This window comes from Thunnus thynnus, chromosome 2, assembly GCF_963924715.1.
Source record: "Thunnus thynnus chromosome 2, fThuThy2.1, whole genome shotgun sequence".
NCBI lineage: Eukaryota > Metazoa > Chordata > Actinopteri > Scombriformes > Scombridae > Thunnus > Thunnus thynnus.
In genome coordinates this window covers 27,920,126-27,947,196 of record NC_089518.1, presented here as the reverse complement: position 1 = coordinate 27,947,196, position 27,071 = coordinate 27,920,126, and the positions used below count along the sequence as shown (strand labels likewise).

Here is a 27,071-nt window from a genome sequence, read left to right as displayed (position 1 = left end):
CTGGATGGCAGTGGTTAATTAAATATTGAGGCAGCTTAAATGGCCGTGCCGTCGCTTTGCTTTATCGGTCATTCTCTAAGATGACAGTCTCATCTCTTTTCTTGCTCTACATTTGGAGACACACTCTCCTTCCGTTATCTGAATCAGTGGCTCTATCGGGTAAATCCACGGCAGCGGTACAGTAGGCTACATTGTGTTTTAGGAAACTGGTGATAGCTGCTAAGGATTTAGACAACTCTACCGAACATACAGGCATTAGGAATCATGACATACATTCATCTAGTGTATTTGGTATAAATAAATCCACAAAAAATTAAATCCTCTTTTCCTGCTGCACGGGTGCAGAAAGCTCATTAGAGTTCAGGCCTTTCAGCAGATGAATTTTTGGTATTCTAGAGGAGTCTGGGATTACACTGACAGGCTGAGGTCATAATCTGCTCCATCTATGCTCTGCTGTCTCTACTTTAGGCTGCTTTTATCCTTTATTCAACCAGGCAGGTTAGTTAAGAACAAAGCCAGATTTTACAGTAAACGTCAGGGAAATGAGAAAATGCTTCTTGATGGGAAGATGTTCTTAAAAGAAAAGTTCTACATTTCGGTATTTGGTTTTTTTGATGTTTTGTATGGAGGTAGATGAGAAGATACCACTCTCCTGCTGCAACTAACAATTTTTCATTAGCGATTAATCTATTATTTTGTTGATGAAGCAATTACTTGTTTAATCTATAAAATATTAGAAAATGGTGAAATATGTTGATCGCTGTTTCCCAAAGCCCAAGCTGAAGTCCTTAAATGTCTTGTTTTGTCCTGACCAACAGTCCATAACTCAAAGATATTCAGTTTATGATCATAAAACCATAAAATATTCACACAAGCTGGAACCAGATAATTGTGTCATTTTTTCCCTAAAAATGGACTTAAAATGATTCATTTTCTGTCAAACAGCTAATCAAGTAATCTACACCTGTGTGTACACTGAAGCAACAGCCAACCCTTAAATGTTAGCTTAGCAAAAATGCTTGAAATAGGGGTAAAGAGCTAACGTTATCCTGGCTCTGTCCAAAGGCAACAATATCCACCTAACAGCACCTCTAAAGCTCACTTATCAACACATTATGACTGTTTGTTTAATTCATACAAAAAACCTAAATGTAAAAACTACAGCTGTACCAGAAAATTTGACCTTTAGTTTAGCTTTAGGTTCTGATATTTGTTATCTTTGTACGGACACAGGCTAGCTGATTCCCTCTGCTTCCAGTCTTTGTGCTAAGCTAGTTAGCTAACGGTTGGTTGTCACTTCATACAGTAAAACACGAGTAGAGTTGCAACCATTAATTGATTTGTTGATCAACAGAAAATAAATGGTCAACTATTTTGATAACCTGATAGTTTTGAGTCCATTTTTATGAAAATAAAGCTTCTCAAATGTGATTATTTTCTGGTTCTATGATTGTAAACTGAAAATCTTTCTGTATGTTAATGTACTTTTGGTCAAGACAAAAGAAGACAAGCTAAACTAAGCAGCTGCTGGCAGTGGCTTCATATTTACAAAACACACATTACAGTGATATCTATCTTCTTATCCAAGTCTCGTCCATTTGTGGAAGAAGTATTCAGAGTACCAATAAGTACCAATACAGCAATGTAAAAGTACTCCATTACTAGTGAAAGTCCTGCATGAAAAATCCTGAATAAATAAGTAAGTAAAAGTATTAGCAGCAAAATGTAGTTAAAGTATTGCAGTAAAAGTATTGGTTTGGTCCCTCTGAATGATATGTTATTATAGATGACATCATTAGATTATTAATATTGAAGCATCAGTGTTAGAGCAGCATGTTACTGTTGTAGCTGCTGGAGGTGGAGCTAGTTTCAACTACTTTATATACAGTCAGCTAGTTTAGTCCTGTGGTTCCCAACCTAGGGGTCAGGCCCCTCCAAAGGGTCACCAGATAAATCTGAGGGGTCGTGAGATGATTAATGGGAGAGGAAAGAAAAAAAAACTAAGTTCTGATACACAAATCCGTTTTCAGTTTTTTCTCTAATCTTTGATTTTTGGTGAAATATTGGCTCATTTGAACATTTATTGATATTAAACCATGTGAGAAGTTTAGAGGGAAAAATCACTATTTGGTGGAGCTGTTAACAACTCATAGACATCTGAAATGTGACCCTGACAACAAACTGCTTTTTGTACGACATCAAAAGCGAAAAAGGTTGGAAACCACTGGTTTCATCTTTAACAACGTGTTGTATTTTTAAAGCTTGTTATATTATCCATTGTGTCAAATCTTCATCTGAAAAGTAAGTTAAGTTGTCAAATAAATGTAGTGGAGTAGAAAGTACAATATTTCCTCCTAAATGTAGTGGAGTGGAAATATAAAGTGGCAAAGAAAACGGCAATAACTTTGACAAACAGCAGTAGATACCAGCTGGTTTCTATCTGCTCTGTGTACAGTAGAGTTCAGACTGGGCCAGATGTAGCTGCCAGTCAGATTAAAGCTTTGTGAGGATTAAAAATGTCTGACTCTTCACTACCTACTGCACCAAAACCACAGGAAACATCAGCCAGCTGCAGACAGACTCCCTCAGGTATTTCTGGCTGCATGTCGAGTGAATTCTCTGAATATTCAGCAGTTTATTCAGTTTGCTCACTGACCTGCACGAAGCTCTGTAGCTGCCAGACCTAAATGACTTCTGTGATGCAACAGTATTATACAGACTAAAATACAGAGAGACAACGTCCTTGACTCTGGTATACAGAGACTATCACACTGATGCTGGGAAACTGACAGCTTTCTATTTTAAGAGAATGAAATACTCACATCCATCTGGATTTGTTAAAATTTTTATCCTTTTGGAAAAACTGCAAAATAGAAATTAAGAGGGAATCCCTCTAATATAAATGATTCCTCAGATTTGACCTGACAGGTGAATGTAATTTACACTCACCAACAGAATTAAAGCAAAAGTAGCAAAAGAGCACCACCTAGTGGCTAAAACTGGTTACTGCTTTATAAACAATGTCCTCCACAAGGATCTTAAATGATTTGTGCTGTTGTACCCAACCTGTATAATTTACTGGACATATTTTTGTCAGAATATGTTGTTAATACTTTTCTGTTCAAATAGTTCATGTCTGGAAATAAAATAAAAACCTGAACAGTACAGTCGTTTTTCACAGATGACATGTAGGGAAAATGGTTTCAGGGTCTAGATACTGTGCACGCTGACTCACTCATCGTTAGTGTTATTAGTAATACCTCCCCTCTGTGACAAGTGAAAGTACCTGCTGTGAAAAAGGCCTAATGATAAATCAAAAAGCTTGTTTTGGGTGTCTACAGATAAGAGTTACGTTAAATACTTAAAGGAGCAGTTTGGATTAATAATTCATATGGGTTTCAATCAACAGGTGCTGCAAGTTGAGCCTCCGCTGTATGTTGCAGCATTTAACATGCATTTAATGTACACAAGTAAAAATGTACACAGTATTATATCCCCCCCTTTAGTTTAGGTCTTTTGTTCTTCAGTAATTTAAATTTGATTATAAATATGGAAAATAATCAAAACACGTATATGTACTTGTTCAAACATATTCAGCTCTACACATATTGACACTTGTTTCCTTTTGTACAAATTACAAGCTCTGTTGTGTGACTGCCAGCATGACTGCGTGGGTTTGCAAAAGGAAGTATGGTTCATCTAAGATAAGGCCTTTGAAGGTTGAGTGTAGCAGTCGCATAGAACTGCAATTAGTTGATTAATAATTCAACAGAAATTTAACCAACTACTTTGATGACTGATTAATAGCTTTGAGTTATTTAAAAATAAAAAAAGCCAAACTTCACTCTATTCAGCTTCTTAAATATCAGTTTTTCTCTGGTTCCTTTAGTCTCCCATTAATAAACTGACTATCTTTGGGTTGTGGACTATTGATCAGGACTACATTTCAAGTTTTATTTTAGGCAGTGAGAATCATTTTCTGACACATTATAGACCAACTATTTGTTGCAGTGCTAATGCAATGTTTTAAATTCAACACCTGAGACTCAGATTCACATTTAACTTTTATGTCCTGATATTATTCAAATCAAGTCACTGAAGAACTTTTATTCACCGAGTCTGTCTTCAGTCTAAAACTACATACAGTTTATGTCCAGGAATGTCAAACACAAGAACATTTTGGAAACAACTTGAATCATTTATTTTGGGCTGAATTAATGAATACAAAAACATTGGGGTTGACTGACGCGAAACCACAGGAAGTATTTACAAATGCGTATCTACAAGAAGAAACTGGATACTTGAAAACTGCTTTCCCAAAAACGGGCAAAAATAGAGAGCGAGACTCAAAAGGTGGAGTGAACAAGTGCTGAAACGTACACTGAGGCTGTCTGGACCAGTCAGCTGCTCTGAACACATCTTCAGAGTCAGAACACTGAAGCTCTGGCATCATTCATAATGCTGACAGTTGACCGTTTATAAAAAAGTTGACACTGCACCTCCCGCTGTGGATAGCTCATCAGAGAGGAGGAGATCAGAAACCTCAGTAGGATCATCAACTCCCACGACATCCCTTCAGCTCTTTCCTCACTCACAACGAGTCCCAGTCGCCTGCTTTTCTCTATTCTCCCTTTTTGGTGTGTTATAAACAATTTAGGAAGCCTCCTCATCGATCTTTGGCGCCAAGTAGTATTTGACGTGTCCCATATCAGCGATCTTGTACTCCACCACTGTGGAAAAGACAAAAATACTCAAGTTAGAGCCACAACAGATTATGTGGGGGAAAAAAAAAAAAAAAAAAAAAGCAAAAATTCAAATGAAGACTGGACGGATGCTCTTACCGAGGGGAATATCAGCAGACATGCTGAGGGTGACTGTCTTGGACAGTGGTGTGGCCTTAGTGAAGAAGTTCAGGTAGTTGAGGGCAAAGATCAGCTGAACGGGCTCGTTCATCTCAATAGTAACCTGGAAACAGAAATTTAAGGGACAAACATGAAAAAATGTTTTTCTTACGGTCTCAACCAGCATCAAGTATTGTATATAAAAAATGTTGTTTAAACTTGTCAATGTCTATGAATGAAAAAAAAAAGAATTGATTCCAGGTTCTCATGTGTGAATATTTGTTTTTCTTCTGCGAATATAAATATTTGTGTTTTGGGCTGCTGGTTGTATTACAAAATAAAGCTGTTCGAATCAAATTATGAAAAATTGCTTGAAAAATCTTTTTGGGACCATACAATAGATAAAATAAATGACAGATTGATACTGAAAACAATTATCAGTTACTGCCTTATTTTCATTATCTATTAATTTTCCGATCATTTTCTTAAAATAATCGTTTAGTCTGAAAAGAAAAGAAAAGTCATTCACGATTTCTCAGAGGTCATGATAATGTGTTTAGTTTACTTGTTTTGTACAACTAAATGTTAAAGTTTTCAATTTACTGTCATATATGACAAAGGAGGACAACAAGTCATATTTGAAAAGCTTGAACCATTAAGAGGGAGAAGTATCAGCATTTCTAAAAGCCATGATCAGCTGGTACCTCTACTTATAAATAAGTGACCTAAGTCATTAATAAGTTATGTTCTGTTACTTTCTGCCTAATCGTTTTAGTGCTACATGATCCTCATTTCAACCAAATCCAACAGTCATACTCACAGCCTCGTCCTCTTTGTCTACGTTGCTGGTCTGGGACAGCTTGACGTTTCCGGTGCCGAGCTCTCCAGTGGCAGAGAACTTGACTCCGTCCTTGGCGCAGGAGATCATGACGGCGTCGCCGATCTGGGACAGGTCACGGCAGATACGGGCAAATTCCCCAGAGGGCATCTTCACTACACAGCTGTACTCCTGCTCCTGAGGGTACAGATGGACATGAGAAGGTCAGGAACAGCGTGCATAAAGCATGTAAGACACAAAAGTTGAGTAAAGGACACCGATTACTTACTGGAATACCCAGCTGCTCCACATCCAGGTCCATCAATTTCATCTCATAATCTGAGACTTTCTCCTGGTCTGTGAGAGTGAAGAGAGAAGTGGTAAATATGACACGAATGCTGAAGAAACACTGCTGAACAGTGTCTGTCAAGTTGATTATATTCCACTTTTAATGCTGACAGCAAACTTAAAAACTCACTGAGTGTCTCGAACACAAGGGCGAGTGTGTCTGCATTGTCTTCTGCTCTGAGGGTGATGATGTCTTCGTTTCCTGCACACTTCAGGATTTTTGACATACTGTATGGAAATAAGAAACAAAAATTTAAAACTGTGTTGTAAACCGAACCAAATATTCAGGCAGCAGAATTCTTTTTTTTTTTTACATAAAGAACAATATTCAAATAAGAAGCCAGAATACTACAATATACTGAAGTGTTGATATGATTAAAACAGCAAATTGAAATGATGAATAGTGTCTTTTATCAAAGAAAAATGTCAAATACTCTCTATCTCTCAAATGGAAATAGTCTAAACGACTAACCAAAAAGTTAACAGACTAATAAAGGAGTAAATGTAAAATATCTATTTTCTCTATCAATCAATCTACAGGTTACTTTATTGAGTAATTAATTAGTCTAAAGCAATTTCCTATCAAAAGAACGAAGAAAATCAGCAGATCTTCAAGCTGAATGGTGGAAACAGAACATTTTTTGGCACTATAACTTTCTATCCATCAATTATTCAAATCGGACAAATTCAATTGGACAAATCCATAAACATTAGATGGACACCGAAAAGCTATAACACACAGATGTATCCAGTGAACCGGTGTAAAGTGACAAAGACAGAAGACACAAGTGGAACTGGAACCGGAAGTGGAAGTTCCCGGGTTTAACAACAATTCCCGCCAACCTGCCATGCAAAGAATTGGCGCTCAAATGACGTCACGACGTAATTAACATGCAGCTGAGGCTTCTCAAACTGCGCCAAGTCTATTTTCACACAATACGAAAGTTATATGTAACACTTATTTGTGGATAAATACGTATAAACTGCTCGATTGGAAACTTCAAACAATTACAAACTGCTGTACTTTAAACCTGACAGTAAAGAGTTAACTACGCAGTCGGCTGAGCAGAGACATGCCCGGGCAACTCCGCCATGATGGCCATCTTCTTTTGTAAGCTCCAAATATTAAAAAGACACAAACTATTAAGACTTGTGCCAACAAAAAGACACCGAAGCGACTGTTTGAACGAGCATAGCGGCTTCAAATCTACATACAAGCCGCTCAAAGTCAAAACAACCCTCGAGTATTATTGCATCGACTTTTCTTTGAAGCTCGACCTGTCAAACTACCTACGTTAGTCAGCAAATTTATATTTCTGGGGGAGTTAGCGAGCTAACCGTACAATAGATTAATGTAAAGTTAAATGTTTTTCTCTCTCTGTCAGAGCTGTGTGTTTACTCCACCTGCTCAGGTTGACTCCCATGGCGAGGTTTCTGTCGCAGCGGTACGAGTCGAAGCCGTCGCTCCGCAGGGTGAGCTGCACCAGGGAGACGTGAGACGAGTCCATGCTCTGCAGCGAAATGCCGGACGAGCTGACATCCCAGCAAGCTTCTGTGATCAGATCCTTCAGAGCCTCCAGCACCTTCTTCAGGATGGATCCCTGCACCAGGCGAGCCTCAAACATGGTGGCTGTGTTGTTGTTGTTTTTTACGTCTGCGTAAACTTCAAAAGAATATTTCACGTCCTCGAAGCAGAGGCTGCAGGTAGTTTTCAGTTGATCCTTAAAAACTTGACTCTTTGTGTACAGTTGTTGACTGGTTGAAGAGCAGCACACACAGGGAAAGTCCCACTGCTGAGGAAGAAAAGGGGTTTGAGCTGAAAGCCCGCGCTAACGTCAGCATTTAAAGACTCGGCGTCTTTGCGTCATTTCCGTGTCCAACTCGTCAGTTCCGCCAGTTCACGCAAAAAAACTGGACCCACGCGTCGGCCATATTGGAGAGGACAATTCTGCTAACTGAGGACAAACAAGGGAAATGGTTAAAAACATCCAATAACACATACGTTTTTACTAAAATCTACCTATAATCTTTCCATTCTTTAAATACTACCTAATTATGTTCTGAAAGTATATTGACCCATTTACACTGTTGAAGTAGGCTATATTTGAGTACTCAGTCATAAATAAATATTTAAATATAAATAAAACATACTTGGTAATCATTTCCTGAAGACAGTCGTGGAGGAAGTATTCAGATAATTTGATACTTCAAAAGAGAGCCATAAGAATTGTAAACAAAACTACTTACAGAGGACCAACAAGCTCACTGTTTACTAAAGGCTCTAAAATTTAAACATTGTGTCGACTTTAAAATGGTTCGAGTTATGTATAGAGCAAAAAAATCAATTATTACCTGAAAGTACCCAAAAGTTGTTTAAAATGAGAGGTCAGTATGATTTGACAGGAATTTGCAAAAATTAAAAAAACAATCGATGAGGGCCAACGTAAACAATCATTGTACAATCAGTCAAATGTGTGAATTTATGGAACAGCTTAGTACCTTTTTAAAAAATGTTTAAAAACAATTTACTGAACAAATCTTCGGAATGCAGAAATCTTTAAGTTGTGTTGTTCTCTTTTTATGTGTGGTTGTGTATGTAATGTAAATACCGTATACAGACATAGCAGCATAAATCACAAAATCTAGTAACCATGACTATGAATAATAAAATGACATTACAACATTGATACTGTCATATAAATAAACAACCAATTGTAATTAAACACACAATACAGAAAAGTAACCAAAACACCCATATTTCATTACTGTAACAATTATAAACTTAGAAAATCACAATAGATTCGCACTGAAATCTGATTACCTTATAACTGCATAGCATGCAGCGCTATAGTGTTACCATAGCAACCACACAAGCTTAACTCCGTTTATATAGCTAGACTGGAATGAATTACACCATCAACTACAAAAGTGATTCAAAAACAAAGGAAAACATCTCCATATCTGGTAAAACTGGTGGTCCAAAGGTTAAGGCTCTCCTCGCCTCCCGCCACTACGCGCGACAGTCTGTCAAAACCTCAACGATGAAACCGAGAAATACGCTCACAAAAAAGCTAATAATCTGAAGTACAAAAACAAAGTCATCAGTATGGCAATTAACATAAAATAGAAGGACCGTAAATACAGCAGGTTGTTAAGCTTCTTCAACTAGCTTAACAACGAAGTTAGCTCTCTACCGTTAGCCCAGACGTTAACTCAACCGTTGGCTGAGGTTAGCCCAATTTCTTCAAATGTAATTTCATTAAAAACTGTTGTTAGCGATCTCAAATATTGGCAGGATTTACACAGACTGTAACTGATGTAGCATAGAACAAAATACAACCATTAGATCACGATAGTATCACAAAATGCATTAGAAAAAAAGTTTATCAGGGAGTTTCAGTTGATGCGGCCTACCTGCCAGTTAGAAAATGTTTGACCACTGTGCACGCGCGCGCGCGCGCGCACACACACACACACACACACACACACACACACAGGTAGAAGATGCAGTCCTGCATTTAAAATTTTACATAAGTGACAGTATTTGTTATGATTTTAAAGTATTTTCTGTATCAAAAAGTGTAAGTTCTCCTGTATTAAATTATTGATGCATTAACATATAAGCAGAATTTTAATACTGGTCCATGTAGAGCTAATTTTAAGTACCTACAAGTTTTGCGTAAGTAAATGCTTTTTAGGAACCATACAATTTCCTGCAACATTTCATGCAAATCTTATATCTTCTCACTTAACTGTCATGGAAAAAGAGATCCTAAAATGTAAATGTTTGGTAAAATGTGGCAAAAGTGTTTATTCAGGTTTCATTTTTTCCCCGTCTGGATCAATAACCCCTCTGGCTTGTCTCTCCCTTCGATCCAAAAGATTTAAAAACAGCACTCCTGTAAATAATAAAAAAAACCCATGTAAAAAAATATGAAAAGAACACAGTGACTGCTTAAATTGTGTTTTATTGATCAATGATTAGTGCTTGGTTTGACTGGCCCACAGCATCATTAAATCACACAACCATGTCCCCAGTTTATCACACAGACATACAAACACATACAAAGGATGGTATTTTTATTCTGCCATTTAAGCCCTGAGTGTTAACATTGATTCAGGCCACTTAAAAACAGGGTCATTTGACACTTGGTGTAGATAGGACGAATGTCACAAGATCTTAGAAAAAGAGAGCAAAACTTTCAAAACAGCAATCTGAGGTATTAAAGGAATGTTAGGCATTAAAAAAATTGCACATTTTGATTTACGTGTGGCGGCAGGTATCTCATTTGTGTTTGGACGGTTTAACAATTTGTGTTGGGACAGAGTCTAGAGACCGTAGTCTTTTTTTTAAAATTTTTTTATACTGAAAGTATCTGCTTAGAGACTATCAGACAGGATGTAGTTGGTTGCCATGGCGAGGATGGGGGCTCCTGTTGGCACACCGGGGAAAGGACCACTGGACCCAGCGATGTCGACGTGGGAGTACGGCAGAGGTGTGTCAGAGTCCACGCCATGCTGCGTCAGAAAATGAACAATACAGATCAATCACTGCACTTCTACCACCATATATTTTTCCGCCATATATAGATAAATAATCTTCTGCGTGCACCTTGTGGAGCCCTGAGGCCATGATGAGGAACGCTGCAGGGGCCTGATGTCCTCGAGGAGTAGCGGAGGATGGCAGGTTGTTAGACTGGAGAATATCCTCGTACTCAGATTTACCCTTGTGGAAATCGTAGTCCTCTCGTCTGATACTGGACACTTCGAACACATCACCCAAAACCTCTCCGGCTGCATGACACAAGACAAAGAATGTGTGTTAGGTAGTGACGGAGGAAAAGCTTATTTCAAAAGATGTATTTGTATGAAAGGATTAAATCCACGATGAAACAGAGGCTACATTTACATGTGCAGAGTAGTGCGATTAAAGTCAATACTGCAATTATGCCGTTTACATGCAAAGGTGACAACTCCCTTTAATAATCCCGTTTACATGCGTTATATAGTTAGTTTGATTATCTAGAGAGAGTTGTGATGTTGAGTAGCTTTGTTTACTTCCTGTTCTCATGCTCTATTACTTTTAAGTCAATAATGAACACATGAGAGCTTTGGTTAACCTGACTGGCTTTTTATTCTTCCATGTACATCATCACGTATAACTATGAATACATCACAGAAATGCTGATTCGTCTCTGTTTTGCTTTCCATTATCACATTTGTCAACACTACATCATATGTATGTAGCGCTACATCACCAGGTGCACATGCGCACAGTTATCAGAGTTTCAATAATTCGACTCATGCTCTGACTGACCCCTAATAATGCAAGTACGATCAGAGTAATCCACATATCTTACTGTGATTATGCTTCCTTGACTAGGAGCATAATCGCATTAACATAATCTCAGTATGGTGTTTACATGGGTTCTGCCTTACTCGCATTATAATCGCATTATAATCTAATTATTAGTGTGTATGTAAACGTAGCCAGTGATAAGACCTAAGTGGTCTCACAGCAGACAATGATTAAATTAGAAAAACTGACCACAGCTCTGCTTTCAAAGCCTGTGGCAATTCAACAAGTGTGTCATGTGTTCAAAAGTGACGTAAAGAAGCCTTGTTTGTGCTGGTTACTTGATTTTTTTGAAGCCAGCCATCAATACGTCTTAAAAAGGTAGATACTGTATTGAGCTTTACATCACTAGTTCAGTTTCCAAATAAGTCTGTAAAGAATTAGGACTGCAAGAAATATTTATTTTCATTATCAGCAAATCATTTTTAATTAATCACTCTGTTAAAAAAAAGGTAAAAATTATGACAAATAGTCATCAGTTTATGATAATAAAAACATGCACATCTTTACATTACAGGAAGATGTAAGAAACACATTTAATTTTAATTTTTAGTTTTGTCATCAGTAAAAATACTAATCCGAGTAAGTTTGCTGACAATCAATTGATTCATGTATTAATTGTTTTAGCTGCAGTTTAAATTACTGTTTAATTCTTGAATTCTTAAAATGAAAACAGAGGTGTGCATTCAATTCCTGCTTTGCAGCTTTACCTGCATGGTTTAACAAAATAATCTTAACTCAAGGTCAAGTTAACAGTTTTTTCTAGAGCTTTCAAGTGGACTTCATAGCCTTCATCAGTGAATGGAGTTTGCTCAGTTGTCATTAAGATGGCTCAGGCGACCCATATAGGACGTCCTGTTATATGTGACCGAAGTGATGACAACTGAGACAACTCCATTCACTGATGAAGCCTGTCACATGTGATTGAAAGCTAGTAAGTGGACCTTGAATTAAAATTATATTGTAACGCTACTATTCCCGAAAAGGTCCAAAATGAACTTCCCCAAATTTATCCATATTATAGTCTCACCTTTCTGCCACTGAGCAGCATTTCCAGAGCGGTGGGCCGGTCCGTTATCCATGATGATCTGCAGAAAGAGATTCAAAACTGAGCTTGTTGCATTTTTAATGTTTAAACTTCCAACATGTCTCAGTGAGTCTCATCAATATTAAATATTTCAGCAGTACTCACAGAGTAGTTGGGTCCCATGGCTCTGATGGCGTGGCCCGTCAGAGTAGCAATGGTAAACAACTGAGGTGAAATCTCACGTACTGCCTGCAGAGTTCAGAGGAAAGGTCACAATGAGAAGGAAGAGAAGTGTAAAATAAAAATTAAAAAAAAAGTAAGAATGTACAAGTGAATCAAGAATTCATTAAAACAGGATGATCTGACCTTTTCCTTCATCTCACACAGCAGGTCGACCATCACCATGCGTCCCTCGGCATCAGTGTTTCCCACTCTCACTCTGCGACCCGCACGAGAAACCACAAGTTCATCGGCCACGTAGCAGTCTGAGAAAACACACATACACACCTGAGAGAGGGAGCGGCGACACTGACGAATTGATTCCTTGGAAACAGGAACATGAATAATGCAAAACAAAATGTGGATGACACTGACCTGCACCCACGCTGTTCCTCACCATGGCCATCGAGCCGTAAACCTTCAGATGTTTTGGTCTCAGCTTGGCTAAGATCTAGACCGTAAGAGGGAGATTTAGTATGTTGTAAACACGTCTCCATGTGAGCATTTCTATCGCTAAGTAAGGTGTACTAAGAACATAAACAACATGACTCAGCAACGTCCAGTTCGTGTTGATTCCAAGCAAATGGTTAGTTTCTTAATCTCAAGATTAGTTTCTTAATCTCCTTGTGGATTTATCATTCAGGTGCACAGGTCGTCACTCACCTGGAAGAAACCGGCGACAGCAGCAGCTCCACACTTGTCTCGGTGCATCCCGGCCATAAAACCACCAGCCTTGATGTCTGCTCCACCAGTATCGTAGGTGATGCCCTGGAAACACCACATGAGGACCAACCTCCATTTATTAAGAAGTCACACACAGATACAGTTTCTACAAATGTTTTAACCACATGAACCTCAATTTTACTCTTACATCTCTCCCTAAATGGCTTCAAAGTTAAATATATTTTAAAAAAATCATGTGTGAGATGTTAAATTGGGTGAATATGTAATCCAATCCGACACTGTTTGAAGGCTACAGCATTACAATCATTATATAATTCACTGTAGATTTTGTGAATTATTTAACACCACCTCCTTCCTCCTTGATATTCAGGTATTTGGTGTCTTTGGAAACTTTTGGCCATAATTTTACAGCTTAAAAAAACAAAAAAGAAGCATAAAATCTGTGTTAATTGTTGATCCTAGTCTAAGCTTCCCTTTCAACTTTAAAATGCTGTAAAAAACAACAACATTCTGGATCCAAAAGTCCAACATTTAGCTCGTTATTTCATTATTATATTATTTTTTCTGTCTCACCATAACCTGGTTGTGTGTGACCACATCACTGTCAGTTTAATCATCTATGCTGCATACTGGAGGTTACTGGTGAAGTTTGGTGAACAATAAATCGACCTTTTGGAGCTTTTAGAATATTGTTTTGCTAACTTGTTTTGTTTTGAGCGATACCTTGATATTCATTACGGGATTAACTTTTCCTTTAAGGTTTTTGCAGTCCGAGTAAAGAGGTCTGAAAGTTCTCACTCACCTTGCCCACCAGCATGAGCGTCTTCTGGACTGGTCCTTCTCCACAGTACTGCAGCTTGATGACTCTGGCCTGGTGACGAGATATACCTGTATTAAGAGGAAACAAGTGCAAGTGTCATTTTAAAAATCCACTTATAGCCTTCTGTGTCCTGTGTAAGAAAGAGACAGGACCATGTTAATAATTGGTGATAACAATTAAATTAAATAAGATGTTTTCATACTGTTGGCACAGCGGTTGACTGCAGCCAGACAGGGATACTCCTTCTCCAGAATCCTCACGTCGCTCAACACCTCTACCTACAGGTTAATAAGAAACACAGACAGTTTGAGGCCTCAGTCAGTCAGCTTTGCAATCCAAAATCAAAACATGTAACTATCATTAAAAACCTGAACAAGCACAACATTGGTTTAGACTGTAATTCTTTATGAGGAAATTGCTTTCTGCATATGCCTGATTATTTGGAGAAATGCAAGACGACTCTAGGAAAAATGTCGGATGATATGATAACATCTATTACCTTCACAGGGCTGTCTTTGAAGAGTTCCTGGACGTAATCAGCCACACGAGGAGCAGCCATACGCTCAGGGTCCGAGCCACCGATATCACGGCACGCCAGTCTGTGGAGGGCGGAGGCAGAGGACTGCTGGTGAGTGAGTGAACAACAACACGACATGAGAAATCTCGGCAGGGAATGAGGTGATATATCGGACCCACCTCCCACTCTCCAGAGCATCAGCCAGTTCCACCAGTCTCTTTCCCTGGGCCTCCTGTGCCGCCCAGAGCCCCAGGACGCACGCCTTGAAGTTGGTGGGTTTTACGTTCCCCTCTCTCACTTCCAGGGGCTTTTGGGGGAAACCGATTAGAATAATAGTTAATTGCAGCCCTATATAAAACCCTTCCTGCCTAGTGTCCTTTAAACTGCATACAGTATGTAACGCAGGCTTTTTATTACAAAAAAAAAGAAGAATTGTAATTAAGACAAGATAAATATCATCATTATTTTTGACTTAACAAGCTCCCTCCAGAACCAAAGACGTCATTTTACATGTTTTCACAGGCTGATGAGTAATTCTCATGACTAGTAAACTCAAAAATCGATGACGTTCCCCTTTAAAAAACTGTTGTTCAGTTCTAGTCAGATCACCCTTGACGCATTTTTGTGCCAAGTGCTATTCCCCATAAAAGAGTTTTTTTCTCACCATGTAGAGAGCATGAAGGGCTCCGAGTGCAGCCACCAAGGTGCTGTTGTTATAGTCCTTGTGTGGAGGGCAGACCAGGAGGGGGCGCTGCATGCCTGCTTTCAAGGCCCTGAAAGGACACTCAAGATGAGAAACACGAACATAAACCAGTAGACATAAATGAGAAAAGAAAACAAAAAAACAAAAACAGCTACAATCAAGTGACGGACCGCTTGATGCCATTGACGGCTGCATCACTGAAGTTTCTGACATCATCATAGTCACGGTTTACTGGGCCGGTGGAAGCAAACACCAGGCGGTTACCAGGGAGACCAGGGACCTTCAGGACCACCACCTCCTCCCCCAGACCGCTGTCCACCTAGAAGAAGAGCAGATAGAGAAATGAAGCGTAGACACTTAAGTACACCTCTCATCAATTACCTGAAAACAAGGAGGCTCCACCTGGTGGTCGGAGGTGTAAACAAATGAATATATACATATAACTAAAAACGGCTCCTACAGTAACATCCTACTACAAAGATGCATCATGTTATATCACCTCCCAATGGACATTATACATTGAACTGGTTCTGTCCTTGTCCTAGTTTTATTTGAATGATTTGTATAGATCTGAGAAAGTGAACTTATCCAGTGATCCATAACAGAAAAGCCAAGATGAGAGGAATGTTTGAAAAAAAATCAAACACGATTTTGTGAGTATAAATGTTTCTTTGACGTTTCTCTATCTTGTTAATTGTCTTATGATGCCCCTTCTTAAACACTGACTAGAGGCATTAAAGAGAAATGATGCCACTTCAGGTGTTATATCATGATTTTCAACACCATCTAGTTAAGTTTGAATGTTAAGACTTGATGGGGTCTGAATGTACTCCTTGTAGGGGAACAGAGACTTACAGAGCTGTAATCCTGCAGAGGAGCTTTCAGACAGTCAAGCTCGGAGGGCAGCTCCTCATGGCTGTGAGCCACCAGGACGATGCCATCAAAGCTGAAAGAGAGAGAAGACAAATACCATCATCTGACACAGCTGTCTGTCAGGAAGCAAAGACCAAAAAAACTTGCAGCTGAATAGGAAATGGAGCTTTTCTCCCGATACTCACTTCTGGTTCCTGAGGTCGGCAGTCCATTCAATGGGCTGAACGCTGGAGAGACAAACACAAAGTTATTTACTGCTCGGGTAAGCAAAGCCAGTATTGACTGATAGGGTGAAGCAAATATCTCAGACAATAATGCAGGTTAATGATAACAGAGTGGGTCACAGTGTGAAAACCTGCAAGACCTTTGAGTTATTTAAAGGACTAGTTCACACTTTTTCAAGTCTGTCTTAAAACAACAGTCAGGTGCCCAAATGAACATAATGCAATAATCATTCCTCCTGTACATACTGACCATTAGAAGATCCCTTCATAATGTAGTTGTACAATGTAAGTAATGGGGGACAAAATCCACAGTCCTCCTCCTGTACAAGCATGTTTTTAATAGTTCATCTGAAGCTAGTAGATAACTTTCAACATTACAGTCTTTGTAGTGCCAAAGTCCCTCTTTTCTTCTTTTTTATTTTATTTGATAGGGACGATGCAATTTAACATAGTTCCGATACAGAGCATGACACTGATGTACTGCACAGAGTTTATAGCTATTGCTAATTTTCAACTCTTGTCCCTAGCTGGGCTTTACATATACAGTGTAATTAAAATATACAGCTTTCATCATATCTGTTAGTGCAACCACAGTGCACTACAGATATGAGAGTACAATAAAATATACATACTGAATTACATTGATTGTGATGTACAGTTTGGAAAAAAAAAAAAATTAACAATACAATATCCTAAAAATGGGTACATCTCTGGTTTGCTTTTAGCCAGCACTAAAAGATTTTACATCTGAAATTAATTTGACTTCAGTTGGTAATGTGTTCCAGAGTTGACAGTCCTGTATGGAGAAGGCTGATTGTCCAAATTTAGATCTACGATATGGTATTTTACAATTGCCATTCACCATGCTCCTTGTTACTCTGGTACTGTCTTGTCTTTTGTTCATATAATTCCACCGCAGCTCAACAGGGAAACATTGTCTGAGGAAACGCAAAGCAATGTGTCTTTTTAGCAATTTGATGCTAAAAAGACTGTAAATGTGTCAGATATCCACTTGATATGACTAACTCAGACTGCTGAAGCCTCATATAAGCTTCAGATAAACTTTGAAATGAAAACATTTTTGCACAGAATGACTGTTTGGACATACTGTGGATCTTGGCCACCATCTCTAACATTTAAAGTGCATTTGAAGGGCATCCTTTAATAGCCAGTATTAAGACTTTGGATCAAGACTTTGAACCTAATGTGAACTTTATGGAGAGCAATCAGCGCTGTCTGCAAAGGATAACAATGTTGTGTAACTGTAGTCAGGCTTTACACTGATTAGTTACAGACATTTCTGGCATCATGTTGCATTTGGGAAAGAGGAGAGGGAAGTTCAATGAAAATGAAAGAGAAACCTCAGCAAAAATGACTGACTGACTCCCGAAATGAGGAAACTTCTGTTGAAACATGAGAAGAGCATATTTTTTCCCACTTTGGGCCGTGAATGCACCACCATAGCACAGATGTATTAATAACTAAAATAAACCTGTTGACTAATAGATAATATGATACAACCGCGGGGAAGAAATCTGATTGTAAATTATCCTAGCAACCCCCTCTTTGTGTATCTTTGTGTTAACTCAATGCACAAAGAGCCTGAAAGCTGCACGTTAGAAAACCGCTGACGTCAAACAAAAAGCACGCGCATGAGATTTAAGAAAAACAACAGCCGTTAATCTCACCTGGTGCACATTTTAGTCCTCCTTCTCCGGTGTCTTCAGGGTGAAAGAGACAGCTGACAGCCGGTGACAGCGGGTCCTTCCCTTCACTCTTCTCCGGTTGGTCACATGATTCCTTAAATTGAACTCGTGCTGCCTTCGCGGGCTTCTCATTACCCGTAATTACGAACACCCAAATGGCGAAACACTACTTTTCATTGATTTAAAGACTTATTGGCTTATTAAAAACTCCAACTGACACATTAATGAATTGACTTTAGCTTCTGTTGATGTCATAGTGTCTATTGTGCATCAAATGTATGTTTGATCGATAAAATTCATATTTTATGCTTCTTAGGTCGTTCATGTACGTGAAGTTGCTAGGTTCCCACGGCACTGGAAGACGCGTTTGAAGCTTCCAGCTGGGAATTGTAGTTTCTAAAACGGATTAAAAACGTAAAATGCAGCATTAAAGAGATTATATGAGTGTTGTAGTGTTTGTTGTTTTGTAGAATATAATAAGAATCACGGCTACACTTTGTAGTTTGCGTTGGTTGAGTAATTTGTCTCGCTTTAAACACGACAGATCTCATGGACTACAAACGTTAACCGGAAGTAGTTAGAAGTGGTGTTTTCGGTACAGAACCAGAGGTAAGTATTAACAAGAGGGAGTACAAAGGGCAAGAAAAGTAACTGTCCTGGTTATGCAGTGGGATGTTATAGTGTCCCAGTCTTCTTGAAATGCCATTTTATCCAAGATAAAAGTGATATTTGCAAAGCTACAGCTCGAGCTTCAGGTAGGCTAAGTTACTACTGAGGCTATTCATGCAGGGTTGTTGTGTTCTTATCATGGGTATGATTTACAGCCCTATTATCAAGTGACAACAGGCAATGATAATTGTTCGTTGGCAGACGAGCTGAAGCAATTTGCACTTGGCCGATATTGGCAGCAAATAATATACCTGTTCTCACACTGCTCATATTGTTCTCACATGCTCTCTGGAGTTTGAATACTGTGAGTCAGAAAAGTTGACAGATTTCCAAATTGTTACGCCTGAGGGCAAACAAGTTTGTACAGAAGGACAAGTTCACAGTTTTTCAAGTCAGCTGGGATTAATGCAAGAAAAGATTTGTGAGCCTGAAAAGTTGTCCAGGAGGGAATGTGTACAATTTATGAAATTATTATATTAATTTAAAACTGCTCTATGCCTGAAATCAGGCATGGTGCCTGAGAATTTTAACCCCTGAAGTCTGTCTTAAAATAATAGTCAGGTGCCCAAATGAACATTAAAACAGGGTTTTCTTGCTGTAATCATTCCTCCTGTTCATACTGACTATTAAAAGATCCCTTCATAATGCACTTACAATGTAACTGATGGGGGACAAAATCCACAGTCCTTCTGTGCAAAAATGGATTTAAAAGTTTATCTGAAACTAATATGAAGCTTCAGCTGTCCAAATGAGTCAAATCAAGTAGGTATCTTTCAACATTACAGTCTTTAGTGCCAAAGTCCCTCTTTTTGTTACTATACTTCCACTGCAGCTCAAAAGGGAAACACAAAGAGGGAATTTGATGCTAAAAAGACTGTAAATGCGCAGATATCCACTTGATATGACTAACTCAGACTGTTGAAGCCTCATATAAGCTTCAAATAAACTTTTAAATACATTTTTGCACAAAATGACTGTGTGAACACACTGTGGATCTTGGCCACCATCTCTTACATTTAAAGTGCATTTGAAGGGCATCTTTTAATAGCCAGTAGTAAGACTTTGGATCAAGACTTTGAACCTAATGTGAACTTTATGGAGAGCAATCAATGCGTGGATTTTGGCCTCCATCACTAACATTGAAAGCACATTTGAAGGGGATCTTTTAATAGCCAGTATGAACCAGAGGAATGATTACAGCGAGGAACACATATTTCAGTGCTCATATGGGCACCTGATTGTTGTTTTAAGACCGATTTGAAAAGTTTTGAACCTGTCCTTTAACATCCTAGAATAGTCATTAACAAGTTTATTGCATTAGATGCAAATTTGTCAGCTACGTTTGTCAAGAGGAAGTCCAGTGTGGCACACAAAGACACGGAAAGGTTGTGTAATTTCACAGCAGGGCTAGTGTTGAAATAATTAGTCAGTTAATCAATAAACAGAATATTATTACTTGTTCTCTGGTGCCATCATCTTGAATCTACTTTTTCAGTTGTATATTATTGTAAATGCATGAATATCTTTGGGTTTTGAACTGTTAGTTCAAAACAAGTAAAATGAAGATTGTCACTTTCTCTGGTTAACATGAACATGTATTTAAAAAAATAATCATCTAAATCTCATTTGCAGTTTGTCTAATTTTAATTCTCTCTCTGCTCGTCTGTCATCTTTTTCCTCTCTCTCCTCCTCACAGCGCTTTCACTTCTTTTGTTCTCAACAGATGAGACATCCTCTTCGCTCCTTGTGCGTCCTCAGGAGTTTATTCTCTCACAGAACAGCAGCAAACCCTCAGAGGCGAGGCGTGTGCGGAGCAGCGATGCGCCTGGTGCAGTTTAATCGCCATGGTGACGGAGGAGGCATCAGAGTGGGAGTGGAGCAAGGCGAGGGGCTCGGCGTGGTGGATCTGAAGGCGTTTGACCCCTCCATGCCCTCGACTATGAGGGAGCTGCTGGAGCTGGGAGACAAAGGTCTGGAGTGTGCACAGAGGTATCAGACACAGTTTGAGTCACTGTTATCACTTTAACCATTTCTTTGCCTCATTTGTTTGACTCATTAGTTTCAAAACCAGAATCATCTTCTTCTTATATGATACTTATCAGTCATCTTAATCAGTTTTTTTCCTTTCTCATCTTCTTCATAAATTATTTTGATAGTAGCAACTTCTTCCAAAAGTCTTTTAAAATGATCTAATTCCAACATCAACATCACTTACTCACTAAACTTCTTTCTAGTGATGATTTTCTTTCTAAGCGGAAATCAGAACCATAATCTTTTTATAAAACTATATCTCCCCAAACATCAACTTCATCCTACAGAACATTATCACCATCTTCTAGTGCCTCCTATAACATCAACGTCTTTCCAAGTCATCATCATCATTCCTCCTTCCTCCTCTTCTTCAGAGCGCTGTCGTCTGGTCAGTGTGTGGTGGAGCGTTCAGACATCAGGCTGCTGTCTCCCGTGTTGGCCCCGGAGAAAGTGGTGTGTGTGGGTATGAACTACCGCGACCACTGCCTGGAGCAGAACGCCCCGATCCCCAAAGAACCGATCATCTTCAGCAAGTTCCCCAGCGCCATCACGGGACCGTACGATGACATCATTCTGCCCTCAGAGAGCCAGGTGAGAGACTCGACCCCGAGAAAAGATGTCAGTTAGTTTAGATTTGAGTCTCAAAAACCTGTTGAACAAGAGGAAACTACATCTATAGTCTCACCTATCTTTTAAATACTTTAGATTTATTTCTTTATTGAATTTAAGCCAAAATATGCAAACAACGTAAAAGTTGTATTTTCATGATTGTGACAGATCTACTGTATTTTTCAGTATCCTCTTTTAAACTCTAAACTTTTCTGTAGTCACAGGTGAGAGTCAGGATCCTAAAAAGAAAACATCTTAAAAACTTGTTACATGAATGAAAACAGTATCCACAGGAGGAGATGAGTGCCTGCCTAGAGGACTTCAAATGTCTTTGAATGACAACATAATTCAAGTAATTTCCACAAATAAGTGAATTTGCATCAAATCACTTCACACCCACTGGCAGATTTTTTGTGTACTTTTTTTTTTCAGGCATAATATAGAAATAGTGCAACAAGACATGATTCAGGTGCTGCAGATGTCGGAAATGCTTTGTGATATCTTATCTTGCTGTTTATCATGCTGTGTCCCAATGCCCTACTACACACTAATTATATACTGTATGTACAACTAATGTTTATGGTATGCTATATTTGCAGCAAGTTTACAATAAATCAACATACTTTACTTGTATACTAACAGTAAATAATACATGTGCTGTTGGAACGTGATCGTCGATTGAATTTCACAAAGACATTTGTTTTCCAAGAACTTTCTGGAGCTGTTTCACCACCATTAATAATGTATTTTTAATTTTTTACACCTGTGATTAACGCCTCCACTTCCTTTGTGTGTTGCATTATGGGACAAGAGTGTGATTCTACAGCACACTCAGATATCAAGGGGTTTTTTTTAGTCTGCTTACTGACTGTTTTCAGTATAATTAATTTTGTCACTTGTCCATCGTGAACACACTTCATACCTAAAACCCTCAAACAATTAGAGCTGTGTCTCAGCTCCATACTGCACACTGTGTGATTTTTAACGCTGCATCTGCTTCATCTCTGTCTCTTGTTTGTTTGAAGGAGGTGGACTGGGAGGTGGAGCTGGCATTTGTTATTGGACGAAGAGGAAAACACATCAAGGTGAACCTCACAACAGCACCTGCAATCTCTATAATAACACTTTGATGCTCTAGTGAAGCATCTATCCTGACTTTCATTTCCACTCCACTTGTTGTTCAGGAGGAGGACGCCCTCTCCTACGTGGCAGGGTTCACCGTGGCCAACGACGTCAGCGCGCGTGACTGGCAGATGAAGCGCAACGGGAAGCAGTGGCTGCTGGGAAAAACGTTTGACAGCTTCTGTCCTCTCGGCCCCGCCTTAGTAACCACAGATGCTGTGCGAGGTGAGAGTGAACGAGAAAACCACAGCAAGGAGAGCGACACAGGAAGCGGAAATTACACAATTGTGTGATTTTTTTAATTCAGCAGCATCACTTAAACAGCTATTCTGTGAAAAGTGCAGGCTCTTTGGCTGACGGGAGCAGCAGCGCGGCCTTAACGATATGATAAATATCAGTCAGAATGGATTTCTGAGGTAAAAACATTCTTGATGAATGTGGGTTATCATATTTATCAATCCAGTTCACATTAAATTTCAGGTTAACCTCATATTCAAAGGATATGTATCTTCAATTTATGACAACCCTCAGTGTAATAACTACATACTATTAAAAGGCTGCAATCAGTATATTTTATAATAACAATGTATCACATGACAATGTGTACTGTTGTTTTGTATCAAATTGTTGCAGAAAAAGGTACCAGAGCAAAAAACTCTCTTGTAAATAAAGAGGGAGTCAGAGGTCCAAGCAGCAAAGTGTTCTTTTATTGCCGGCAAAAAAAGGAGAGCAAGTAGCACTTTTACAAAGAACGAAATCGCTCCTAAGGTTTTTCTTTGGGGCATTGTTTTTATGCCCTTGGGTCGGCTTAGGTCACACCTTATCATCCACCCTCTCTAATTTTTGACCAATTATTATGTTACTTTTATCTCTGTCACTCGTTGTTGGTCAAAACTCTTCAAAACAGGTTTTGAGGTGTTTGAGGATATGTACTGGCATATTCAATTCTACCTGATTATATCCAATTTTTATATAAGTATTGGGAATCATTTTACACCATTATTGCCAAGTTGTCTTCTGGCCTTTTATTTTTTTTATAAGTTATTCTAGTCATTTTACACCCTTATTTCTTGATCTCCTCCAGAGAGTATTTTTGAAAGGTGAAGACTTTAGCAGACCCAAGCAAAGTGACATGTAATACAAACACACTCAAATTTCTCCAGTGTATGATTATGATTCTTCTACCGTGGCTCTATATGTACAGTGTGATTAAATATGGTTCATGAGATTATAACTACACCAATACAAATTGTATCACACTAGCCCTTATTGCTTATAAACTTATAAAATCAATCTGCATAGCTTAATATTGTCTTTAAGCACACCAATGACTTTTAATGAAAATACACCACAGTTGCTCATAGTGATGAACCAACAGAGCTTTATAACGAGTTTCAGCTCATTGTTTATCTGTCCGGCTTCAACTTTACTGTTTTGGTTCACTCTCACCTCTCTCATAGTGTCGTGTTGGGCCACAGCAGGCAACTGTTTTAAGAGAAAAATCTCCTTAAACCCAACTGTGCAACTACCTGCTGAACTCCAGACACAGATAATGACTAGTTTGTGAACATAGTGGAGACTTTAGCAGCTAAAGAGTCAGCCATTTCCCTCAGGAGTTGGTGGAGAAGAACAGAGAACAAGATAAAAGAACAGAGATAAGAGAGTGAATATTGACTTACATTCATCAGGTGGACAGAAACAAGACTCCAAGTGAATAATAATGTTGCTCTGTAACTGCTGGAAGAGTAAAAAGTGATAAGTTCAACACATCAACTTAAAAGTTGATGATTTGACAGAACTTGTTTCCACTGCTCCCAAACGGCCACAAAAATCAATTAATGCAGGTTTTAAGACTGATTTTCTTTTAAAAAAAATCTTCCTTTGCTTAGTCCTGTGTATTGATCTGTCTTAGTTTAGGTGTAGTAGTTATAATTTGCCAATTTCGAAGAAGAGATGTATACGTGAATTTGTTCCAACACCATCTATGTTTGACAGAAGACCATGGTGACGTGTCTCATTATATCAAGTTTGTCCTTTAACAGATTAGTTAAACAATACTATATGATAATCCAAGCACTGTTAAATTCAATTTAAAGAGTTAACCGCTCTTTCTTAGTTTGTTAAAAGTATTTATTGGCTATTTTAAAGCAGCTATTGGGTGCTCGTTTGTATGTTCATTCATTTATTTACTCATTATTGTCTTTATTGAATTGTAGTTGCTCATTACTGGACGACAAGTGTCACTGTCCTTTAATTTATCTCAGTTTCTTTTAGTTTTTTTTATTTTTTTATATGTAACTATGTCTGTACACTTCCTTGAAGAGTCACTGTGTAATGCAGAAAGTCTAAAATGTCAATAACGAATATTAACTGTGCTGTTTTTTTGTATCATTTCACATCCAGATCCTCACAACCTGGGCATTCGCTGCCTGGTTAATGGAGACACAGTCCAGAGCAGCAACACTGATCAGATGATCTTCAAGACGGAGGCGCTGGTCGCCTGGGTCTCAAAGTACGTCCACTCTTTACACGCTTACTGCTCATGATGATGGTGTCTTTGCCTCACGGAGTTTTAAGTACAGATTTACATAATATATACTTTAAACTTTCCAATTTTCTGCACCTCAGTAACTTGAGCCAAGAGTGTAGAGTTTTCATTTCAGAAATTATGCAAATCAAATCGTGTCAGAAATAAATGAACATTAGGATCACGGTGCTAGCAAATGGTCCTCATTCATCATCGACTCAAAGCTGAAATTACATGCTTCAGCTGACACTTATCCACCACGGTTGGCACCTGTTTGCCCGTAAGCGCCCTGACCAAGTGGAGCGTTCTCTGATCTGATTTAAAATTCTTGGACAGAAAAACCTCCCCCTCCCCCGCCTGACGTACTGGTGACAATGCCCGTGTTGCCCTATAATGACGGCAGCTCGTGGCACCTTCCACAGGATCAGTATATACACTATAATAATTTGGGGAAGTTCTCTATTTTTGCATGCTCTTACCTATGAATAAATACCAAGTGAATAAAAAATGTGATTAAATTGCATTACTTGTGCATGTGGATGAGAGACACTACGAGCCTTCCACAGTCAAAAGAATGTATAATAATAAAAAAATAATTTTTGATCCTATACCTCAAAGTAATTGCTACTGACTCTGGGCCTCCACTCACTGTGTTTTTTCTCCTCCTCTGTCAGGTTTGTGACATTAACTCCAGGAGATGTATTCCTGACAGGTACCCCTCCAGGCGTGGGTGTGTTCAGGAAGCCACCCGTCTTTCTCAAGGTGATTGTCATACGTGATAATAATGAAAAAACTAGAACTAGTAGAGCTAGCTTGCACAAGTCCTCATGTCTGTAGCCACACCTCAAAACCCAGCTTTACTTTCACATTGTCCAAAATAATTAAATGGCTGCACAACATGTATTTATTCAATGGTAGAGTCACTAATATATAGTTGTACAGTGAGTGTTCAATTTAAAAGGAGTAAAGGTTTGTGTTAACAAGGTGCTTAATTGTTTTTTCTTCCAGAAAGGAGACCTGGTGGAGTGCCAAATAGACCAATTAGGCTCTATAATCAACAAAGTGGCCTGAAATCTGAGACAAACTACTGGAAACAATCTGAAACAATCTATAAAGGAAAGTCAGCTGTTGAATAAACTGCTGAATTACTGTTTTCAAAAACAGTGTAATTTACTGTTTCCTGATTGATTGTGTGAAAACCAATCTGATGGTGTGTAAAAAAGAAAAAAAAAAGAAAAACAAAAGTGTGTATTTCATGACGATTTTTCCACAGTAACTATGCGGAAGGAAAATGTGATATTTTGTACGACTTGAAACAGTAAAATAACACGAATCAACAACTTGACCTCAGTTATTCACCAGCAGTAAAAAACCCTGTCAGCTGACACCCACTCATGATACAGTATATAGTAATATATAGAAACTATGAAAGTTTCTGATTATGTTTAATATTCAGGATGATAAAATGTATACAAAACCTCTCTGCTAACTTTCAAACAGCCCCTTTCTCATAAAAAAAACGAAAGCACATCTCCAGTAAAAGGGAGAATTTAATTACATTAAAAAATATGCTGTCTTCAAAATTTTGTCCTTTTCACTGCCTGAGAGAAATTCTTCATAATTACTTCAGTCTGGGATTTGATTCATGTATCTGCTCGCTTCATTTTCCTTTCTGCTGAACTCAAATTTTTTTCATTGAAAGAGATGAGCTTTAGAGAAATCTCTGCACGAAATGGAGCCGTCTATATTGTGCAGCAGCGTGATGAGGTGACGTGTTGTACCTGCTAATTATGTTTGAGTCGCTTGACAATGTGCAAAACAATTAGATTCAAAATTAGGCGTTCCTCTATATTCATTTGGCAGATGCTTTTATCCCGAGCACCTTACATTTTTTTCTTTAACACATACATGCTGAGTAATTTGGGGTTTAGTGTCTTGCTGAATGATAATTAGACACACAAACAGGAGGAGCTGAAGA

At 38.6% G+C, this 27,071-nt stretch overlaps 3 protein-coding genes and 1 long non-coding RNA gene across 11 annotated transcripts; 1 reads left to right on the top strand and 3 right to left on the bottom strand.

The window, feature by feature from the left end:
- Positions 1–4,177: 4,177 nt before the first annotated feature.
- pcna (proliferating cell nuclear antigen) lies at positions 4,178–7,834 on the bottom strand. Its single transcript, XM_067614132.1, has 6 exons — positions 7,411–7,834; positions 6,137–6,234; positions 5,948–6,015; positions 5,662–5,856; positions 4,842–4,965; positions 4,178–4,730 (listed from the first exon to the last, which is right to left on the bottom strand). The coding sequence occupies exons 1-6, from the start codon at positions 7,629–7,631 to the stop codon at positions 4,654–4,656; spliced, it is 783 nt and encodes a 260-aa protein (XP_067470233.1). The 5' UTR covers positions 7,632–7,834; the 3' UTR covers positions 4,178–4,653.
- Positions 7,835–8,964: 1,130 nt separating this feature from the next.
- Positions 8,965–9,464, bottom strand: LOC137199684 (uncharacterized). Its single transcript, XR_010931830.1, has 2 exons — positions 9,421–9,464; positions 8,965–9,085 (listed from the first exon to the last, which is right to left on the bottom strand). It is a non-coding gene; the product is annotated as an uncharacterized lncRNA (long non-coding RNA).
- Positions 9,465–9,954: 490 nt separating this feature from the next.
- Positions 9,955–18,223, bottom strand: zgc:152830 (uncharacterized protein LOC767682 homolog). The gene is made up of 16 exons (XM_067614053.1): positions 18,118–18,223; positions 16,391–16,432; positions 16,188–16,278; positions 15,503–15,651; positions 15,294–15,402; positions 14,809–14,936; positions 14,612–14,711; positions 14,315–14,390; positions 14,095–14,180; positions 13,272–13,376; positions 12,984–13,059; positions 12,756–12,874; positions 12,555–12,638; positions 12,393–12,450; positions 10,619–10,800; positions 9,955–10,524 (listed from the first exon to the last, which is right to left on the bottom strand). The coding sequence occupies exons 1-16, from the start codon at positions 18,126–18,128 to the stop codon at positions 10,387–10,389; spliced, it is 1,554 nt and encodes a 517-aa protein (XP_067470154.1). The 5' UTR covers positions 18,129–18,223; the 3' UTR covers positions 9,955–10,386.
- fahd2a (fumarylacetoacetate hydrolase domain containing 2A) lies at positions 16,351–26,337 on the top strand. 8 transcript variants are annotated; one of them, XM_067614112.1, is made up of 9 exons: positions 18,136–18,213; positions 18,680–18,744; positions 20,528–20,793; positions 21,210–21,426; positions 22,470–22,529; positions 22,629–22,791; positions 24,970–25,078; positions 25,768–25,855; positions 26,102–26,337. In XM_067614112.1, the coding sequence occupies exons 3-9, from the start codon at positions 20,528–20,530 to the stop codon at positions 26,162–26,164; spliced, it is 966 nt and encodes a 321-aa protein (XP_067470213.1). In that variant the 5' UTR covers positions 18,136–18,213; positions 18,680–18,744; the 3' UTR covers positions 26,165–26,337. The 8 variants fall into 8 exon arrangements, with proteins under 8 accessions (XP_067470171.1, XP_067470164.1, XP_067470221.1 ...); XM_067614095.1 differs by having other exon boundaries at positions 20,501–20,793; XM_067614070.1 differs by lacking the exons at positions 18,136–18,213; positions 18,680–18,744 and adding an exon at positions 16,351–16,467.
- Positions 26,338–27,071: the final 734 nt, after the last annotated feature.